Here is a 22,169-nt window from a genome sequence, read left to right on the forward strand (position 1 = left end):
GTACTGCCTGAACTCAGAAGAAAGCCCTCTGTGAACTACTTCAGATGTTAAAAGAAGAGTTGGTTTTTATACCCCACTTTTCTCTACCTCAAGGAGTCTCAAAACAACTTACAATCACCTTCACCCCCTCAACAGGCACTTCGGGAGGTAGTTGGAGCTGAGAGAGTTTTGAGAGAACTGTGACTAGCCCAAGGTCACCCAGCAGGCTTCATGTGGAGGAGTGGGGAATCAAACCCAGTTCTCCAGATTAGAGTCCGTCGCTCCTAACCACTACACCACACTGGTGGTGCATACTCTCACTCTTCTTCACCTGCTCCAAAGGGGGGATAATACTACAGAATGCTTGCAACATATTCAACAGGGACATGGAATATAATATCCACTTTCTGGTTGGCCATTTACTAGTCCCTGTTCATCAAGGCTGTGGTAGGCAGATAACATTGTCTAGCCTAGTCACATCCCTTGAGGAAATTTTGACATAACATTTAGAAGTGTGCTGGAATGGCTGGCTGGCTTTATATGGGTAGAACTAATGTGTCCTTGTGTTTGACTACAAAGGGTACTGCTTTTGTTCCACCTCTTTCATTTGCCTTTGTATCTTATCCCATTGATTAGCTATGCTAGCGGAACCTTGTAATGGGAGTTACAGATTGCCAAATGAGAGAGAAATTATGTAATCATCAACCTTTTTTGATTACTGCATAGCTTGCTTTTTCTTACTAAAATATGAACTCTAAAGGTCTTTTCCAGCGAGGGTTCTTTTACACAGTTGCTCTTAGAGCTTTGTGTGCATGTGTGTGTGTTAAGGGCCGTCAAGTCACTTCTGACTCATGGCGACCCTATGAATCAATGTCCTCCAAAATGTCCTATCCTTGACAGCCTTGCTCAGATCTTGCAAACTGAGGGCTGTGGCTTCCTTTATTGAGTCAATCCATCTTTTATTGGGTCTTCCTCTTTTACTGCTGCCCTCAACTTTTCCTAGCATGACGTGTCTTTTCTAGTGACTCTTTATCTTCTCATAATGTGACCAAAATACAAATAGCCTCAGTTTAGTCATTTTAGCTTCTAGGGTCAGTTCAGGCTTGATTTGATCTATAACCCACTGATTTTTTTTGGGGGGGGGGCAGTCCACGGTATCCGTAACACTCTCCTTCAACACCACATTTCAAAGGGGCTTTACTAGTATTGGAGCTTTACTAGTATTAATATGCCAGCGTAGGCTGCTTTCACCACAGAGATGATTAACCGCATAGTACTCATTGCTGTTGTGATTGCATTCACTGTTGCAACACAGCATTTGTATAGCAGTTTCCCCCCCATATTTACCTTCCTCCCCCTTGTGACCACTGTTTTAAAAAATGGCAATCACTATATCAAGGGTCCCCAATCGCTTGATCAGGTGCCTGCTGACACATTCCTTGGCACCCACCAAGTGTTTCTAGAAAGTGAGCGGGGCCAGGTGGGGCTTTTGCCCAGCAAGGCCTCTGATGGGCTATTGGTGATATCACTGATAGTGTAGATTTTTTAAAAAAATGTTGATTCGGTAGCAGCTGGTACCACAGCACATGATCTTCACTTTGTGACTCAAGGTAAGCTGCAGCAGCCAGTTTGGGGCTGGCTCCACCTCCTGTGGCAGCCATTTTATGGCAGCCATTTTTGTGGCTGAGCCCGCCTGTGTCAGAATTCCAAAGTGCAAGCTCAAAAAAGGTTGGGGACCCCCGTGCTAGATTGCTAGATTTTTCAAAAAGTATGTATGCATCCTTTTTTGTTATCGAGTTATAAAGGGAAATGTGCAACCTGGGAACTAGTACATTGCTGCATCATTACCATGACTTACTGCAACAATCTATTGCTGTATCATTACCATTACACCATTACAATCAGTTATTGGTTTTTTTTAAAAAAAAGGCCTTAAAAAAGCCTTCCAAGGGAGGACTGGCAGCTGTGAGCACTGAAGTCAGGAAAGTGGCACCCGTCTTTGCAGGAACTGAAAAAATGCACGCCTTCTTGTCTTCACAGTATCCAAAGGTGCTTTGACTGTGATCTTTCCCAAAGGATCCTACTGAAATAGGTTTGGGAAAGATTGCCAACAAAGCAGAAGGAAACAGAGGAGCAGGACAAACAGAGGATGATACCGTGTGGATTTAATACAGACAACAAATAATTAACAAAACAGCATCTTTCAGGCTTGTTTGTTTCACTGGAAGGCAGCTAGGGGGGTGGAGCTAAGCAAGAAAAAAGCTCCGCCTGGATGGCAAGGTCTCCCTTGATGTTGTCAGGAAATCAAGGAGGAGCAAAGCATCTTTGTGAAAGTGGTTGTATTGGAAAGTGAAAGTGTTTGCATACAGGCCCAGTGCAGTTTTGCTTCGCATGTGTGAATGCTGATGTCTCTGTGCCAGAGTGAAGGGTGAGCTCAGGCCCTGAAGGAAGGAAGGGATGCTGGAGAAAAGTAGTACAGGTTGAGTATCCCTTATCTGGACTGCTTGGGACCAGAAGTGGTCCGTATTTCAGATCTTTCCATATTTTGGAACATTTTGGAATTTTTGCATATGCATAATGAGATATCTTGGGGATGGGACCCAAGTCTAAATGCGAAATTCATTTATGTTTTATATATATTTTATACACATAGCCCTAATGTAATTTTAAACAACATTTTAAATTTTTTTTGTGTCCATTGATCCATCAGTGGCACTGCTGAGGGCCTGTGAGTAATGCCTGTGTGCTGGCTGAAAAGGTCCAGTTTTTGGATCAGTCCGGATATCGGCTGTCCAGATAAGGGATACTCAACCTATACTAAATTGGTACAGCATTAAAAACCAATTCTAATGTGCCTTGCATTCAATAAGTGCTTGTAATACTAAAATGGCTGCCTCCCCTGCCCCTTGCCCAGCAAAAACGAATGACATTTGTGCATGTTGGTGGTGGTGGCGGTGGGGGGAAATCACGCAGTTGACGAGGAGCAAGAGGGTAGGTTAATAGTGGCCCCACCATAGTGTTTGCTGAGGACAGATGGCACTTTGGTGGCAGTTTACTGACAGCTGGTTAAACGACAGCATCTGAAAAGGCCCTGTGTACTTCGCTTTGTTGCCCAAATGAGCCACATAAGCACAAAACCAGGCACTGTCGAAGCATGGGACGTAGTGTCTGCGGTTTAAGAGACAAATGGGAGGCCATAAATAAAAGAAATAATTGAAAATTAATCACTGAGACCCAGGCGGCACTCCATATGGCTGCTTCGTCCAAGGTGTGCGCGATGAAAACAGCTGCCTGGATGTTGTTTAACAAGAACGGCTCAGTTGGAATTTTATCTTGCTTTGCGATTCTGGCACTTGGCCAAGAGGATATCAGTTCTGTCCAGGCCTGTAAAACTCTACCTGGCAACTCCAGAGACGTGCAGACCCTGGACATTTTTGGTTGCCAGTGGGGGAAGCATAGGATTATGGCAGGAAAGCCCCTTACCTGATTTATACACTTTCAGTTGACAATTCTAAACCTCTGTGTGTACATATGCCGATAGTTGGGAATCCTGCAAAAAGCAAAGGCCTTGGTCGCAAAGGACATTTATATGTGCATGGGTTCATTTGCCATCTGAATGCATGTAGGTTGTAGCTTGCCCCAGCAGTTATGCTTCTTGCCTTTTGTGCATTCAATGTATATACAAGAGCCATGTGGTCCCAGGGCAGGATTGGTTGCAACTTGAAAGTACAGTGTGATAAGACACTTCCTTTGCTTGCTCACAGTTAGTCTCACAGGGTTAAATAGAGTTAGTGTACTGCAAAAATGTGAGCTTTCCTTTTGCATAAAAGACACTTGGATTAAAGTGCCTAAAAGTTCTTTCTTCTTGTGATAATTGTCTCAATGTTAGGATGTGAGCAAGACAGAAACCTTGAAAGGTCATCCAGTTCCAAGCGGCGATCTGGGACTAACAGTGGAGTTGTTTTGTATGGATCAGAAGTCCTATTAAATCAGGTTGGAACTATGTCAAAGAAAAGCTTGGTCTGCTTTTGTGTTAGGGAGTCGTTCCCTTACTGTGTGAATTCTGTGTACCCTTGGAAATGCCAGTGATTGGCGTTGGTCTCTATTACATCCAAACCTGCAAGAAAGCTTAAAAGTAAGTCTGCTTCTGATAAAAGTCTCTTTCCATCATGAATGTATCCCCACTTTGACGGGTTTCTCCTTTCAAATTAATTCCAGATGGGTAGGCGTGTCATCTGCGGCAGCAAAATGAAGGAGGAATCCGGTTTATTTTAGAGACTAAAGGAATTTATTCCAGGGTAATTTTTTGGGAGTCAGAGCCCAATTCACACATGCTTGTGCTGGAATAAATTATTCTGGTCTTTGAGGCAGGGGTCCTGAACCTTATCGAACCTGTGGTCATATTTGAAATTTTGAGAGCAGATGATAGGCACCATGAGAAAATGGCTGCCACAGGGTGGGACCAATCGTGAAAGGACTGCCATTGGGGCTGAGTCCAATTTCAAAATGTGGCACAAAGTGTTGAACAGTTCCAAGCCAAACATCTTTCTGTCATAGAGGCATCTGTTTACAAATGGGTTCTCTCTTCAGGCAGTGCCTCCTGGATTCTTCTGAAGCATCTACTCTAGTTGAATGGGTGAAAGCAGGGAAATGTCTTTTTCTTTGATGGGAACACGTTTGGGTAAAGAGCAGGTGGGCACCAAGGAACACACCAGTGAGCACCATGGCATCCATGGGCACCACATTGAGGATCAGTGCTTGAAGGTGCCTATGAATTCCTCTTTTATTTTCCCTTCAGAATAATTGGGGCATCTGAGGAACTGGTGGGCTTGGTGAGAAGGGAGTCAAGTCCTGTAATTCTCAACATTATCACTCTTCTTTCCTGCCTCCGTTGGTGGCTCTTTGACCAATCAGCAGTTTGTCTTTATTCAAGTTTCGACAGTACTTCAAGACTACTCATAATGGTACTGGAACATCATTTGCAGTGATACTTTGTGATTTACGTTCTTCTGTGGCTCTGTGGTTTATGTTCTTCTGTGATTTGCTAATGGTGGCTGTGTTCTCAGATAATGCTTCAAGCAACTTGCTGCCGTCTTATATTCCGAACCCTAGTTCTTATGCTGAGGCAGTGTTGTGTCGCAGTTAGGATGTAAGACCAGGGAGCATGAGGTTCAAACCTGTATTCTGCCACATGTTGGTGACCTTGGACTAGTTATTTTCTCTGAGCCTAACTACCCCTCAGGGTGGTTATGAGGTTAAAATGGAAAAGCAGGGGATCATGTATATTTATTTATATTTGACTTATACCCTGCCTTCAATCCACCGGCCAAGGCCGGGCTGAAGGGCAGGATAAAAGTAGAGTTGAGGGGCAAACCTGTAACTGGACTGCACACATCAGATTGCAAGCAAAGGCTAATATAATGCTCTAATATGATGCTAATGAATGCTCTGAGATCAGTAGGGTGATGAGGATATTTTTAGAGTATAGACCATTAACTGCTATATTATTTATGAGTGACAGGGTCCCTTGTATTCTCAGGAGGGTGTTTGTGGGAGTTTTGTGATTCCTGCTAAATTGTCAAGAGGACATGCTGTCCGAGTTAAACTTCAAAAATGGCCGCAGAAGTGGTTTTGAAGTTTCATAACAGAGAAGTAAAAGTAATTTGTTCTGCTGTAGACGTGATGTAACACTCCTTCGCTACACCTGGGGGAGGCTAGAACCCAGGTGATCTTTACAAGGCAACAACAGCCAATTCTAATTCTTTCTAATCCTGCTTTCAATCTGTTTCCCCCCCTCCCCAAAGGTGGTTAAATGAAAGGATGAGCATGATAACAGTTCTAGTGGCTCTGCTGAGCCTGAGCTTGACCTTTGAGCAAGGTGGCAGCCATAACCGACCGAGCGTTTTCCGAAGAACTTTTGAACGAATAAAGTGTTCCACGCCGACAAGAGGGGATCCTGGAGAACCACTGTTTTTGACTCCTTATATTGAAAATGGCCGAATTGAGGAAGGTAGAATTGGTTTTGTTAAATGCAGAGAATATTTTGAAATGTTTCTGTCTTTTCCTCATAATATTTCTGAAGTGATCACACTTTGCATTTATGTCCTTGTTGGAACTTGTCAGGAAGTGTGCTTTAATTTCCCCTTTTACTATTTTTCTAGAAATGCTTGCATTTATTTACTTGATTTATGACTTGCCTTTCTCTCCAGTTGGGACCCAAAGTAGCTTACATCATTCTCCTCCATTTTATCATCACAGCAATCCTGTGAGGTAAGTTAGGCTGGCCCTGACCTGGACAGCCCAGGTTAGCCCGATCTCGTCTTTTCTCGGAAGCTAAGCGGAGTCAGCCCTGGTTAGTATTTGGATGGGAGACCATTATGGCAAGCAGCAGTGGTACTCAGAGGCAAGCAATGGCAAACCACCTGCTAGTGTCTCTTGCCTTGCAAAACCTATGAGGTTGGCTGTAACTTGACAGCAAAAAATATTAATTAGGCTGAGAGTATGTGATTCTCTCAAGGTCGCCCAGCAAGCTTCCATGGCAGAGGGGTGGGGGGCGGAGCTGAAGGTGGCTTTTGCAGATCCTTGTCTGAAAGTTTAACCGACTCCACCACAGACATTTGCTTGAAGTTGGTCACAGCGGAGACTATGATTTTGTAATATAGCCTTTTTGTGTTGTTGGTCAATTTGTGTGATTTTATACTCTCTTGTTCTTGAGGTCATACTAAATTGATTACAAAGCAAGTGCACATTTCTGTTCTGAACTTTGGTCTTGGGAAAGCTGCAGAAGCTTTGCCTTGGCTCAGATCACTCCCCCACCCCAATTCTGTTGTTTCTATTGTCATTGTTATAATAATCTTCCCAAGATCTGTTCTTTGATCTTGTCTGGTATACAGTAGCCCAGTTTGCAAGTACAGTACTTCTGACTTACCACTATGCCAATAAAGGTGTCTGAATCTGACTTACTAAAGCTGGAAATTGCCTTTAAATTGCCAGTGCATTTCTAGTGTGACATGATGTGGCCACAGTATTATTTCAAGACACTTTGCTCATTTCAGTCCAAGTCTTTACACTGAGTGTGCTGTTGCTTCTTGCAGTGAGGTAGCTTGATTTGGAACTTGTTCATTACGCTAAGAAAATTAGACAAATCTCTAGCAACCTGTATATACTCCTAGTATTTTTTATAAGCTGATCCGTATTTCTTCTTTCTATGTATGTCTTGCAGAAATACAGGTTGTTTCCAGTAGAGTAGATCTTTTAAATATTTTGCCTGTTTCCATAAATAGTGACTATATATTGAATATCCCTGCATTCTTGAAGACTTCTTTATATTGCTGTTTGTATTTGTAAAACATTTGGCTTAATTTCTGTTGTTGTATTTGTCATTCTGTAGGAAGGCAATTAAGTCTGGTAGGTCGTCTCCCAGGAAACAACGTGAAGAGCTATTCTGGCTATCTCACAGTCAACAAAACTCACAACAGCAACCTTTTCTTCTGGTTCTTCCCAGCTCAGGTAGGTCTCACTTGAAATGCTGCCAAATTCAAGAATTCAAAGTTAGTTTTCCAAAATGTAATTGTAGGGGAGAGTAGCTTCCAGGACAAGACATTGGCTTTGTGTCATGATTGGTGTGACTGGAAGTAAACACGGTTGAGCCAGAAGAAGAGCAGCCACCTCCTACCCTCAGCCAGGAGATATGAAATGGACTCACTGGCAACCATAGGCCTCAGTGAGAGCTGTGGAGTTGACAGAGAAGGTCTTAATGAAGCTTGCTGAGAAGACCCTGAGCAGGATAAACTGGCTCCAGAGGCAAACGTCCAAGCCAGTCAAGCAAACGGAGAGAGTCTGCTGCTGGCTCCCACCCTTATCAGGAGTTATGCTGTTGTGAGGTTTTTCAGGGACTAAACAGCAGATAAACAACATGTGTTGGAAGTGGGTGCATGAGTACCCCAGAGGAAGAGCTAGTAAGGTAGGTGGGTCCTTTCCCACTCTATCCTTCCTCTTGTCTGCTGTTCTGCTTTCTCCTTGTTTACCCAGATTGATACCTTTCTTAAAACAAGCCTGGTGTGGACTTCTTTCCTTTACCCCCCAACTTTCGCTGTGCACAAACAAGCCATAAGCTAGCAGTAATGACAGATGTTACTCATGAGTAAGGGGAGAATGTTCCCAATTCCCTGATCCAAAAGAAAAAAAAGACATCTTACTAGCCAATGGTGATTAGGAGCCCCAACATATTATCCACAAACACACAACCAATTAAAAACTTACTCTCAGAGTGGTAAAACTTGCATCATCTCGTGCTCAAATAGTGTGGACGTTCCTCGATGGGAGTCTGCAAGTGATGATGGTTGTACAAATGGTTATCTGTGTCAAGCCTGAGTGTGAAAAGGTGGCATATCAATAGAGCCTATTTGGATTTGGGAACTGAGTGCTTGGAGCACTTCTTGGCCTCAGGTACCCATAAGCACACAGAGTCCTCTGCTGATCTGGAGATAACAGGTAATTGGTAAATGAGTCATTGTCAGAAGTAAGGCTGGTACCCAGGTCTGCCAAATCAAGCATCCTGCTCATATTTATTTTCAAATGTCAGTTTGGGAAGTAGCCTGTCATCTAATGCTTTAATGAGCAGACAGTTTTCTTCTTCTTTATATGTAGTGTTTGATACAGGGTTTTTTAAACAACTGTCTGCCTATTTTTTTAAAATGCAACTTTCAAATCCTCCTGTTTTTTCCTACTTCCAGCACATAAAAATAATTATTTCTTAGAATGTATTTATTAGACTATACGGAGAGATTTGGTTTGCGTCTCTTGCATTGCTAGAGAGCATGAAGATAAATAGTATTACATTTTTTTTGTTGTTGTCTCTTTCTGAGCTTTCAGGAGAATGGGCCTATTTGGATAAGGAATGATGCTGAACAATGACAAGAAACATGTGCCTATCTTAAACAAATCATAATGCTGTTTCCTTTCAAACGTTTGTGGCTCTTACAAGCTTCAGCAATTACATCCTCCCTAGATTCAGAGTTGTGATGTTCCATTGAAACAGCCTCTTAATGAAGGACATTTTTTGTGCAGATGTAAAATAAAATTGCAATGTAAAATAAAAACTTCATATAAAATGGGATATGTCCAAGGATATGTTCCCCCACGCTTACCTGGGCGGCAGCAGGAGGCCATGACCCTGTCTCTGACCCTCAGGCTACCAGCTGTTGCTGTGGGCACCCTGACAGCAAGAGGGATGACATGGCCAAGCAATGCATAGCTCCTATACATCACCAAGCGCCCCCTTGAAGACCCCGTGGAGGAGCTGCAGCTGAGCCAGATTGGCCAGGCCATCAAGCAAACGAGGAACAGGTGTGGGAAGTCAGGGAAAGGCTCATGATTAAGCCTGGCCCATATAAGGGGCCAAAGAGCAGTGCAGGGAGGAGGCTCCAAAAACCTTTTTCTGAATTTCTTTTCCTGGTTTTTTTTTTTAAATGTCTGCCCCCCTGGTCTTAAACATTTCTGGAAATTTTACGGCTCTATGGCTATCAGAGCAGACTGCAAATGCTTCTGATTTGACCCTTTTGGGTCTCGTAATGATAGGCCACCGTGGCATAATCTGGGTGTTTTCAGATAAATCATTTGATGTTATGCCTGAATCTTAGAAAGCGATGTTAAATGCATATTTAGAAAACAGAAGGTTAAATGTGTCCTTCTCCTTGTTGCCTGAGAAGCTCCTTATCAGAAATTTAGTGCACAAGAGGATTGGTAGGAAAAGGTGTGTTGCAAAGCTAAGCTGACATAAGGGGGCAAGGACCAAGAACAGTTAAAGGGGGGTAATGAGATAAACGTCCATAGCACAGTTTCTTGCATCAACAACCATTTTGAGCAAAACATTTCGGATGTAAAAAATTTCAGGGTTTGGAGATCTTGCTTTTTAAGAAGAACAATTTTCCATTGACAAATGCTTGACTGCATGTCAGCATTTGTGGTATGTTCTGAGGTGAGCTTGAGGCACATTCCCCTGGCCTGCAAGCGGACTGGCCAGACCCTTTGGAGAAACAGGTTACAGTCCTTTATGAGCTGCTGGCCAAGAAGATAGAGGAAGGGCCTGTTGATTCGCTAAAATATGCCTTGGCCTTCTCTTGCCACCATGGTAAACGTTATTTTTTCTTTATCTCGTTCCTCCTCTCTCAGGGCCTTTGAGGTTTGGTCAATAGCTTCTTCTGTTGTCCCTGCAAACAAGGTGCTGCAAAACCATTTCCTTTTTTAAAAAAGTGGTCAAGAAGCAATCAGCCCCTTGATACCACATTGTGTATACAGGTTGTTCTTTGGTGTTGGTAGCTAAAAACGATTTTAAGCTGAGGGAGCTTAAACCATTTTTTTTAATTAGGCTGGTTGAACTATTAGCATAATGTGGTTCTTTTCTTAGCAGAAAGAACTGAGTTCTATGAAAGTGACCTTTAGCAGAAGTGGTTGCCTGAACAGCAAGCAAAACCTGGTGCTTTCTATTTAGTGCACAAATACTGATAGATTTACAACAGTTAGCATTGTGGCCCAGAAGTCCCTGCAATGAATGAGCTCTGGAAAAAAAAACTTTGGACAGGGTAATTGATGAGATTTCAAGGTATTTGACACTGACCATGTAAAACATCTATTGGTTTTTTGCAGAGAGGTTTTTAGGCCACTATATAAAATGGTGAAATTGCAAAACAATATCTTTAAATTGAAAAGGAGTGGAGAAGCCTGTGCCAGTAAGCTTCATTTGCTTTACATTTTTAAATGTTTATTAGTGTTACACATATTCAAAAGACTCCTGGGGAAATAAAGAAAAATGGCTTAATATCAAAACACCAGCACTGTTTCCAAGTAAAGGATTTTCTTTTTTGTTAAGTAGCATGAACCGTTCATCCCACGTGCTAGGATAGCAACTGAGTTATTTCTGCACTCTATGTTGCTGTCACAAACCTGGCCTCCTACTTGAACAATGTAGTCCATGTCGTGCAACTGATGCCAAGTGAAGCAGACATTTAGCTTAGAGGAGTTCCTGAACCCCTTTTCAAAACTAATTTACCCAGCCAAACTCTCATGTGTTTAAAAAGAAATTATCACAAATGAAACTAGATAGGATTAAAAAAAAAAAAACAGAAACAGAGTGAAAACAGTTTGAATTGTCTAGGATTTCATTACATTATTATCTTCAAGTTTTTTAAAATTACATATACCTAAGTCCTTAGGGGCCCTGACCCGGATAGCCCAGGCTACCCTAATCTCATTACATCTCAGAAGCTAAGCAGGGTTGGCCTGGCTAGTCCTTCGATGGGACACCACCAAGGAATACCAGGGTCGCCATGCAGCAGAAGGCAATGGCAAACCACCCCTGTGAGTCTCTTGCCTCAAAAATACTACTGGGTTGCCATAAGGCAGCTCTGACTTGATAGCACTTTGTGTGTGTGTGTGTTAAGTGCCGTCAAATCACCTCCGACTCATGGCGACCCTATGAATCAATGTCCTCCAAACTGTCCTATCTTTGACAGCCTTGTGTGAGGTTCTCCAGCCAACCTCGGCAATCCCAAAAAGTCACTCTCTCAGACAGGCAGATCTAAAGCAGGTAAACGTTTATTCAGGAGCCACAGGTACAGCATAAGCAATCCACAGGTTCAAAGCTGCTAATGACCATCCAGTCTACAAAGCATAACTTTAAGCACAAAGCAATCCCAGGTGCAAGATCAAGCAGGCCTGGGAATTGGGAGATAACAGTGCCTGGGGGGAAGCAGGGAGTGAGCAAGGCATAATACTGAAGTTGCCTGCTTGTGACTCAAGGTCGGAGCGGGGGGGGGGGAGGCAGGAAGCGGGGATAGTTTGAACAGCTCAGGGAAACAAAACTGAAAGATGCTCTTGAACAGAAACGGGCCTAACTCATGTCAAGAGCCTGCCTGGCCCACACAACTCCTGACACCTTGCTCAGGTCTTGCAAATTGAGAGCTGTGGCTTCCTTTATTGAGTCAATCCATCTCTTGTTCGGTCTTTACACACACACAAGTCCACAGGAAATGTCTAGAAGGACTCTGTGTTCTAGCCTTCATTTTTGACAAGTTAGCTTCCTATGAAGAGAAGTGCGTTGCCCACCATGAGGCCTTTAAATATGAAATTGCCTCTTGGGCACTGGTACAGTCCTGCACTGACTTTTTTAAATGGCAGCACTGTATATTCCTTCTATCTCTGTTTGAAGTCGGAAACTGTCTCTTCGCTGTATGTGCAAGACACTGTTCCTATCTCTTAGGGATCTGGTTTTCTTCTGGTAGAATTCTTTCCTTGTCACCCGAGGAAGTGCTCTTCAGATGTGTTTTTGATTTCACAACTGAACCACTGGAAATCATTAAGGCCAGTATGCCTAATGACCAAAGTGTTGATTCAAGGGACCTGGGCTCAAATACCATATACACATTGTTGGCCCTGGGCAAACTGTTCCAGGTTACTGAAAATATTTTTACCCTGCATGCTCAGTGATGCTCTTGAGGCTGTTTCTGTCCATGATTAAAACAGTGAGATGAAGATCATATAAACAAACACATATTAAAACCCAAACGATCTAAAATCTAAGCTGTTAAGCAATATTGGGGGCTTCTATTTCAAACCTGTTTTCAACATGATAAATGAGTCGCAACAAACCAATTTAATTGCAGTAGGGACCAATAAAAAAATCAATATGAACAGAGTGGGCAAAATAATCAAACTCGGTGAAACTAGACCCTGGACTAAATGAATGGAACTGGGAACTGGAAGGCAGCAAGTATGTCAGTCTCAGCTCGCTGTCTGTAAAACAGGAATGATGATCACCTAATTCTTTGAAGGATGATTTTTGAGAATGCTCGGTAAAATGGGGGAAGGCTTATGGCTCAGTATTTTTCTGTAAATGATAGGTCCTGATTCTGATTGGGACTGAAGCGCAAGGGGAGGGAGAGCTTCAGTCTCCTTCCAATGCCATTTTCCTGGCCTGAAAAGGCCCAAGTAGAGCTGCTGTTTACCCTGCTGGGGCAAACCTACAGGAACTGATCCAGGATTTGTCTGTTGACCCCAACAAGGCAAATGGTAGTTCCACTGGGTCATTCCAAGTTGGGAAAATGGCATGGAGGGAAGCCTTAAACACCCCCACCTTGTCCTGGTGTAGTGATTAAGAGTGGTGATTTGGAGCGGTGGATTCTGATCTGGAGAACCAGGTTTGATTCCCCACTCCTCCACACGAGTGACAGAGGCTAATCTGGTGAACTGGTGGACTATATATTACTCTTTCTACACACTTGACACTGAGAGACACTGTCCTTCAGTGTTACTCCTCTGAAGATGCCTGCCACAGCTGCTGGCAAAACATCAGGAAAGAAAATACCAAGACCACAGTCACACAGCCCGGATAACCTACAAGAACTGGTGAACTGGATTTGTTTCCCCACTCCTACACATGAAGCTAGCTGGGTTACTTTGGGCTAGTTACACTTTCTCAGTCTCACCTACCTCACAGGGTGTCTGTTGTGGGGAGGGGAAGGGAAGGTGATTGTAAGCCAGCTTGATTCTTCCTTAAGGGGTAGAGGAAGTTGGCATATAAAAACCAACTCTTCTTCCTGTAGTCCTACTCAGAATCAAGCCTCCATGCACCTGAACTATCAGGGTCTGTTACAGTTCAGTTCTCAGGTAGAAAGAAAGATCTTTATCTGTGAGGGACTGCAGTGTGATAATACTGAGTTAGGCAGTCTAAGGAAGTTTAATGTGTTCAAAACACCTGTGTGCATTGAAATTATTTTTTCTTTATTTGGATCTATATTCACTCATATTCTGACAACTTGGTATGATTAGCTAACACCTCCCTCCATTTACTTTACCCTCATGTAACCTATGAACAGTCTTTATAAAGAAGGTGCTGGGTCTTTTTTCTTACTGTGTATTAAAATATTTAATTCAGCTTTCCAACTATGTAGTGTTAGTTTCACTTCATATTGTCCTTTAACTTGTAGAAACAGCCGGAAGATGCCCCTGTGTTACTTTGGCTCCAAGGTGGACCCGGAGGAACATCCATGTTTGGCCTTTTCGTTGAACACGGGCCATATGTTGTTCACAAGAATCTCACATGTTAGTATGGCTTGTTTCTTCCTCAGGGGATTCCAGTGAGATGTAAATATTATATCTTTGTTATAAACTCCTTACTCATGATTAAATAATTATATTTATTCTACATTTATTTGATGCTGAACAAATTAGGTTCTCTTGCTGAAGCTGATGTTATCCATTTGACTATATTTTCGCTTAGAAATGAAAACCTGAGTTATTTGTTTGTTTATTTTGCTTTTTACTTTTTACATAAATAAGTTTTTGTTTTGGAAAAATGTTGTTTGAAAGACTTGGCTTTATATCAGTCTGATGGGAAATAACTATTACAGTGATAATGAATTAACTTAAAAGGTTCAGGAGAAGTTTTAAAAATAAACTATGCCACAACAGCATTCCTATACTGTACAAAGGAGGATTGGAAAGAGTTAGAAAAATGCCAGTGCTATGGATAACATGAAGCTTGTTTTTCCAGCTTTTAAAACTATAGCTATAAACACATATTTTGCTTTGGAAATAGGTCACTATCATAAAGGCCATCTAGTCCACCATCTGCTCAATAAAGGATAATCCCTGACAAGTGTTTGTCCAGTCACTACTTGAAGACTGCCAGTGAGAGGGAGTTCACCAGCTCCCTAGGCAGCTGATTCTACTGTTGAACTACTCTCATTGTAAATTCCCCCCCTAATATCCAGCCAGTACCTTTCTGCGCATAATTTAAACCCATTATTGTGAGTCCTATCCTCTGAACCCAACAGAACAGCTCCCTGTCCTGCTCTGACAGCCCTTCACATACATAAAGAGGCCAATCATGTCCCCGCTCAACCTCCTCTTCTCCAAACTGAATATTTCCTCATCCAGATTATTGAACTGAGCCTTGTGGCATCCCACTGATCACCTCCCTCCATTCAAATGAAATGCCATTGACAACTATTCTTTGAGTGCTGTTCTCCAACCAGTTCCCTATCCACCTAACTATCTTGGACTCCAGTCCACAGTCCCCCAGTTTACCCATCAGAACATGATGGGGAGCTCTGCCAAAAGCTTTACCGTACTCCAGGTAAACAACATCCACAGCATTTCCTTGATCCAGGAAGCTCATTGCTCAATCAAAGAAGGAAACAAGGTTGGTCTGGCAGGACCTGTTGGGGACAAATGTGTGTCCAACAGTGCAATTCTAAACAGAGTTACACTTTTGTAAGCCATCTGACCAATTGACTTAGAAGAGTGTAACTCTGTTTAGGATTGCATAGTAATAGTAGTAGGCTGAAAATAAGCTCAGTTCAAATCCTCACTGCTAAAGATGGTTCACCTTTCTTGCAACTCACTCAGTGCTAATTTCTGCACAGTGGTTCTTATTCTGTAAAAAGAAAAGGTGTCAGTATTCATATACAGGTCGAGTATCCCTTATCCCATGGGTTCTCAACAAGGGGGAATTCCTCCCGGGGGGATTTTAGGGTTCCGGGGGAGGGAATAGGGACCACTATTCAGCAAAGTGTGATGTCCTTGTAGATTATGTACAATCTGTAAAATTGTAGATTTTTTTTTTTTAGTTAGACTATTTTGGGAAGGGGAGAATTATATTCTGAACAATGGTGAAAGGGGGAAATGGAGCAAAAAAGGTTGAGAACCACTGCCTTATCCAGTCTGCTTGGGACCAGAAGTGGTCCGTATTTCAGAGCATTCCATAATTTGGAATTTTTTGCATATACATAATGAGATATCTTAGGAATGGGATCCAAGTCTAAACACAAAATTAATTTATGTTTTACATATACTTTAAACACATAGCATGAATGTCATTTTAAATAATATTTTAAATAATTGTGTGTACATTGAACCATCAATGGCACTGCTGAGGGCCTGTGAGTAATGCCTGCGTGCCGGCTCAAAAGGTCCGGTTTTCTGATCAGTCCGGATATTGAATGTCTGGATAAGGGATACTCAGCCTGTATATGGTTGCACTGATTTCCACCAGTTCCCTGCTCAGGGCTTGGGAGGGCCCCCAGAAAGGTGCTGGTACTCTGTAGTACCTCACAGCTCAGGTTCGCTGTGGCAACCAAGGAGAACTAACTGAGCCCTTTGAACTGGTCAAGGGAGTTAGACAAGGTTGCCTCCTTGCTCCTCTCTTGTTTAATCTATACCTGAATGATATGGCAACCAATTTCTCAGAGTTTTGCCACCCCCCAAAGCTTGCAAGTCATCCCACCTCAATTCTACTCTATGCTGATGATGCAGTTCTCCTGTCCCGCACAAGAATTGGTTTGAAAAGATCTTTGCAAACTTTTTCTGAGTACTGCTCTAGGGAAGGTCTTAAAATAAACCATCATAAATCTAAGATTATGATCTTCACTAAGAGGAGAAAAATGCCTCTTTTTCGCTGGGTATTAGATGGCTTTGAGGTTGACCAAGTCAAGGAGTTTGTTTACCTTGGCATTCTGTTTTCCCATAACCTAAATTGAAATGCCCATCAAAAAGCAGTGTCCAACAAAATTAAACCTGGGGTTGGTGCTATTGTCAACTTTTTTCACACCAAAGGTGGCAAATATATTCCAGGGACTATTCAGGTTTTTAACCTGAAAATTACCCCAATTATTCTCTTTGGCGTTGCCATCTGGATTACAGTCATCAATGAATCTATAGATCGTTCACTGCTTCAGTTCTTACGAAAACTCCTAAATGCCCCTCGATGTGTTGCTGGCATTACTCTTCGTTCCGAGTTTGGCCAAATGTCACTTGAAGCTAGGGCGTGGTTGGCCACCTTTAAACTATACCTTAAACTGTGCTTTAGCACTGAGGGGTTCCTAGCTTCTCTGAAGCATGACCCTTTTAAATCCTCATGGCAAAAAATCTTAGATGAGAAATTGGCGTTGTTGGGCTTCTCGAAGGATATGTTATTAGATCTTGGGAAAACTGAAGCTTTTACCAAAATTAAAAAGCGCATTAAAGAGCTCGATTATAACAGCACTACTTTTCGTGCTCGTCGCGTCTGTTCATCCCAGTTCTTCGGAATACTCCCTCCACGTGGTCTGCCTGCCTATACATATTATCTGACAACTCCTCGTCTCTGTAGAGCTTTTTGCTTGGCTAGATTGAATGCTAACCCTTCTATGGTAATGCAGGGCAGAATTCTGAATATACCATACTCAGACAGGACCTGCCCTTGCTCTTCTGGCTCTATTGACTCATTAGCCCATGCCCTTTTGGAATGCCGCTTTTACGAGCAACTTTGATCACACTATATTTCCCACCTTTTAATATACAAATCTAATGCCTCTGTGACTGACATAATGCCTTTTTTACTAAGCGATAGGGACCCCAAGGCTACATTGTCAGTGGCAAGATTTGTTTCAGTCCTTATATCCCTCCAACACTAGATATATGCTGCTCAAGATCAATTGATCAAGGAGCTTCTAAGGGATAAAAGGAAAGGAAAGGAAAGGTACTCTGTAGTAATTCATGAATAAAACATATCTGTGTGACCTACAAGGAGTGTCTTTATCAGGGAAGAGGAATGGGTAACCTTGACCTGGGTCTAGGGTTCTGGAGGAGCCTAGACTTCTCACTTTACTTTTCACATTGTTACCAAGCACTACCTGTATCAGCTACCATACCGCTTTTTTGTGTTAAGTTTCTGAACTTCAGAGATGTTTTTTGGCTCTGCACGTTTTTCCCTAGAACTGTGTTATCTTTTACTTGTGTGCACATTTTAAAAAGCCCTAGTAAAACCAGTATTACATACTTTAAACACCTTGAACCCATTCTGCATGCTAGAATGAACGTTTTCATGTTATTGCTAATATATTGTATTTTCTTGGCATATCAAACTGCCAAGAGGTTAATTAACTGATACACACCTAGAGAGCAGCAATGAGAACCTGATACTTCCGCTCAGTTTAGGTATACCCCATGATTTTGAGAGCTACATGTGAGCGTACTAAAATACAGTGGCAAGATAATGGCTTCTTAGTACTGTATAGTCTTGGAAGTGTTGAGTCTGCAATGACTAATTGACCTTGATGAGTCAGTCTCACTTTCTTATGAGACTAATATAACTGTTTTCGATCTGCCCAAGTCATCACTTTGGGACCTCTGTGTATACTTCCGATATGCTCCCAATGCCACATGCAACAACTTAACTTTGCTTTCTTTCATTTTGATAGTGTCAGAACGGAAGTTTCCTTGGACATCCAAGTTCTCCATGCTCTACGTTGACAATCCAGTAAGTTAAAACCCATAAAGGTTAGATTACAGACCCAGAAGTGAGTCCATTAAAAAATGACCCAATCTTGCCATTCCATTAAAGCTTTGGGGGCTTCTCTATAATGCAGTCTAATATAGGTCAGGCTAGCTCGGGTTTTCTTGGCTGTTAGCCATGATGGCTAAATGAAACCTCTGTGTTCAGAGAGGGTGCATCATTAATGCCAGTTGCCGTGGGGCAACGACAGAGGGAGCCTTTGTCTTCTGTACCCTGCTTGTAGGCTTTCCCGGGGTGACTGGTTGGCTGCTGTGGGAAACAGGATGTCAGACTAGATAACCTTTTGGTCTGACCCAGCAGGGCTTTTCTTATGTTCGTAGCGTGGCTTCAGGTCATAGGGTTAAAACAATTAAAACCAGAGCAAACATATGTACAGATACATAAAAACAACAATCAAAACATTGGTCAGGAAGGTGGGATCACGGAGGGAATGTCAAGCAAAACAAATTAGTCTTCAGCTACTGGTGGAAGGTGGCAACAGAAGGGGACAGACAACTCTCCTTGGGAAGAAAGTTCCAGTTTTGGTGGCATCTCAGCCATGAGTGACCTGCAGCTGGCTCAGAACATTCAGAAATGTTAAGCAAGTTAAGCTTGTCTTACATAAAGTGAGTCTTCACATCCCTACCACACATTATTGGTGAGCAGTCCCGAGCAGGTTCACTCAAATTTATTCAATGGGGATGTAAAGTGTTTTTAGGATTACAACTTAAATTTCCTTCTTCCTTCTAATTCTGGGATGAGTTTAGTTAAATTTCAGGGGTGTATTTTGAGATCTTAATTGGTAAACTTTCTAGTGGCCATTAGAAGTTTGTTTTAAAAAGAGAAGGCCCTATTTACTTATTTAACAGGACCAATTTAAGGGCGGTGTTTGTCATCTGGTCAACTAGTGGCAATGCTGCCAAAATGTCTGACGCTCAGGAGGACGTTTTGCTGAATAATCCTAACCAGTGAGCTTCTATCAAAGAAAGATTTCTGTAAGCAGTAAGTATAGGAGGTTGAGACCCAAGTCCTGGAATGTGCTAATTGGAAATCCAGCATTTAAACCAATTTAGGGGAAACCATATACCTAACAGAATATCCTGTTGCTTGATGCGGAAAACAGCAGCACCGAGCTAGAAGCTAATTATTCCTCATGTATCCTATATTCTCTTTTACTGTCAGGTTGGAACTGGCTTCAGTTTTACAGGTGACACGGGATATGCAGTAAACGAAGATGACGTAGGAAGAGATTTATATAGGTAAATGAATAGATGCAGGCTGCCATTTGTGCTCTTTTCTGGTGTGCTTGAAGAGATTTTTGAAAAGTGAGCAATACTGACCCCTTCTGTGTATTAAAATATTTGTAGCAAATCACCTTCTGACCTTCCGAATGCTGGTTCTTCTACTCACTTTGAAGTCACGATTTTACGTATGTCAGAATTGTATGGAAAGGTGTTTCTTCATATATGGAGAACAGGTCCATCTCATAGTAATAGTGTTTAAATATCTACGGAAGTTTTAGTACGTCTGTGGCAAACTCTCCTCGAATTACACCTGGGAAATTGTTGGTAAATAAATAAGTAAAAAATACAATAGGTAGCAGCAGTAGCTGAGAAGGCATATTTTGGTAAGCTGCCCAAATGGGTGGAAATATTCAGCCATTTGTCATAGTGGCCTGGTGTGGAGGAAGCACTCCCCTTCTCCTAAGAAAGGTTAGGTGATGGAGAGATAATGTTACACATGCATTCTACTTCCTTTCCTCTTGCATATGAATTCCTTCCTCCCTTCTCTTTCAACCAATACAGTTTTGCATCTCCACTAGTGTCAATGCTAATCTTGGATAGTATTCACCAGGTTTTCAAGCCCTGGGTGTAGAAGTTAACCATGATTTATATGTCTTTCTGCTCAAATTTTCCTCACAGAGAATATGTACAGGGTTATCATTGAAGATGTTGTAATTTAAAACTAATCACTACCAAGAGCCATAATAAAATACGTCAACTGAGTAGAAATCATTGTTCCTTTTTCTGAATTATTCTTATTCTAGATTTGTGTGCAATAGAATACATAGCAAGGATGAGATTAAGTAGATGTCACTGGTTTTAAAAAAGTAAATTCTTGAGAAAAACTGTTGTTTTAAAGGTGAAATTTGTATGTTCATATCTTTATGTGTAGGCCTACTTTCTAAAAGATCTTGTTGTCAAGGTTTTATCTTTCTGAATGCAATGAACTGTCAGAGTTTTCGTAGCAACTTTTTCCTTTACAAATGTTGTACTTTATCTGTATTTCAGTGCCCTTGTCCAGTTTTTTCAGCTTTTTCCAGATTATCAGAAAAATGACTTCTATGCAACAGGAGAAGTAAGTTCAGATTTTATTTTAACAATAACTGGAGCTCATGAAATTCTCAATCCGCCCCATCAGGTACAACTTATCCCCAGCAAGCGCTGGCATTTACCTCAGCTCTCAGAGAAGGGGAAGGTCCCCCCTTCTCTGGCGACCACTACTCTTGCTCAGGGCTTTCATTCTTCTCCTGGAGGCTTGGATTGGATTTTGTATGCCATTTCCTGTTACAGAAAAAAATGTTTACCTGACTATGCAATTTGACAAGATTTATTTAAACAAACTTCTGCCTTCTGTTTTTCCCCCATTGTATATATGGAAATTAGGAGATTTTATATGATCACCCAAGCAGAATTGGGAAACTAATAAACTCAACAAGACTGGGTGAATAATTTTTCTGCCTTCTGCCAAAAATTTGACTTGTAAGAAAGGTAACGATTTATTGAGATGATGTGAAAAGAGCAAAAGTTCACTGACTAGATTTACTCCTTGACTTGAGATGATCCTAAGCAGAGTTAAAAAGGTAAAGGTCCCCTGTGCAAGCACCAGGTCATTCCTGACCCATGGGGTGACATCACATCCCGACGTTTACTAGGCAGACTTTGTTTACGGGGTGATTTGCCAGTGCCTTCCCCAGTCATCTTCCCTTTACCCACAGCAAGCTGGGTACTCATTTTACCGACCTCGGAAGGATGGAAGGCTGAGTCAACCTTGAGCTGGCTACCTGAAACCAACTTCTGTTGGGATCGAACTCAGGTCGTGAGCAGAGCTTGGACTGCAGTACTGCAGCTTACCACTCTGCGCCGCGGGGCTCTTAAGCAGAGTTACACCCTTCTAAACCCATTGACTCTGTTTAGGATGGCACTGTCAGGTAGCAAACATTTTTACTTATTTGACCATGAAGTGATTTATCTGAAAGTCCAACTAATCCAGGAATGGGGAACCTCAGGCCTGGGGGCCATGTGCGGCCCCCGAGGACATTTTTGTGGCCCTCGGGAGCTCTGGGTCCCTGCCGCGAAGGCGCGGTGCAGGACAGCCCTCCCTGGGGCCTCGTTTGCTCAGGCACACCGCTGGCTGCCCTCCCGCCTGGGAGGGGGGAAGCGGGGGCGCCCTCCAGGCCTTCTCTGCATGGTGTGCCCTGGGGTTGCCAACCTCCAGGTGGTGGCTGGAGACCTGGCAACCCTAGCCTCTCCCCCCCACCGGAAGATCTATACCTGGTATGGCCCCTGAATGATGTTATAAATGCGCAAATGGCCCTTGGCAGGAAAAAGGTTCCCCACCCCTGAACTAATCTAAAGAGAAGTAACATTCTCATCAAGTAAGGCATGGCAGTGAGCCTGCAAAAGTTGGTCTGGGGCGATGCTTTTTTGCTTCCCAGTAATGGTAGTATCCTCACATGCCTGTGCCTTGTCCCTTAAAGTTTAACATGTTGAAGTTTCTGCCACTGCATCCTTTGTGCCGGTTCATCACCAGTACTATAATAATTTTTAAATAACTTCTTTGAGCATAAACTCACCCTGCAACCTTCTGATCTCAG

General features: G+C 42.4%; 1 protein-coding gene across 1 annotated transcript in view; it reads left to right on the forward strand.

Moving 5' to 3' along the window:
* Positions 1-5,793: 5,793 nt before the first annotated feature.
* The window catches only part of CPVL (carboxypeptidase vitellogenic like), a 49,424-nt gene continuing 33,048 nt past the window's right edge, over positions 5,794-22,169 (forward strand). Inside the window, exons 1-6 of the mRNA XM_056857430.1 lie at positions 5,794-5,989; positions 7,370-7,488; positions 13,965-14,079; positions 18,219-18,277; positions 19,475-19,551; positions 20,584-20,650. Of these exons, the coding sequence (XP_056713408.1) occupies positions 5,800-5,989; positions 7,370-7,488; positions 13,965-14,079; positions 18,219-18,277; positions 19,475-19,551; positions 20,584-20,650 (627 nt within the window). The 5' untranslated portion in view covers positions 5,794-5,799. The remainder of the gene's footprint in view (positions 5,990-7,369; positions 7,489-13,964; positions 14,080-18,218; positions 18,278-19,474; positions 19,552-20,583; positions 20,651-22,169) is intronic.

This window comes from Euleptes europaea, chromosome 11 (genome assembly GCF_029931775.1).
Source record: "Euleptes europaea isolate rEulEur1 chromosome 11, rEulEur1.hap1, whole genome shotgun sequence".
Classification (NCBI taxonomy): Eukaryota; Metazoa; Chordata; class Lepidosauria; order Squamata; family Sphaerodactylidae; genus Euleptes; species Euleptes europaea.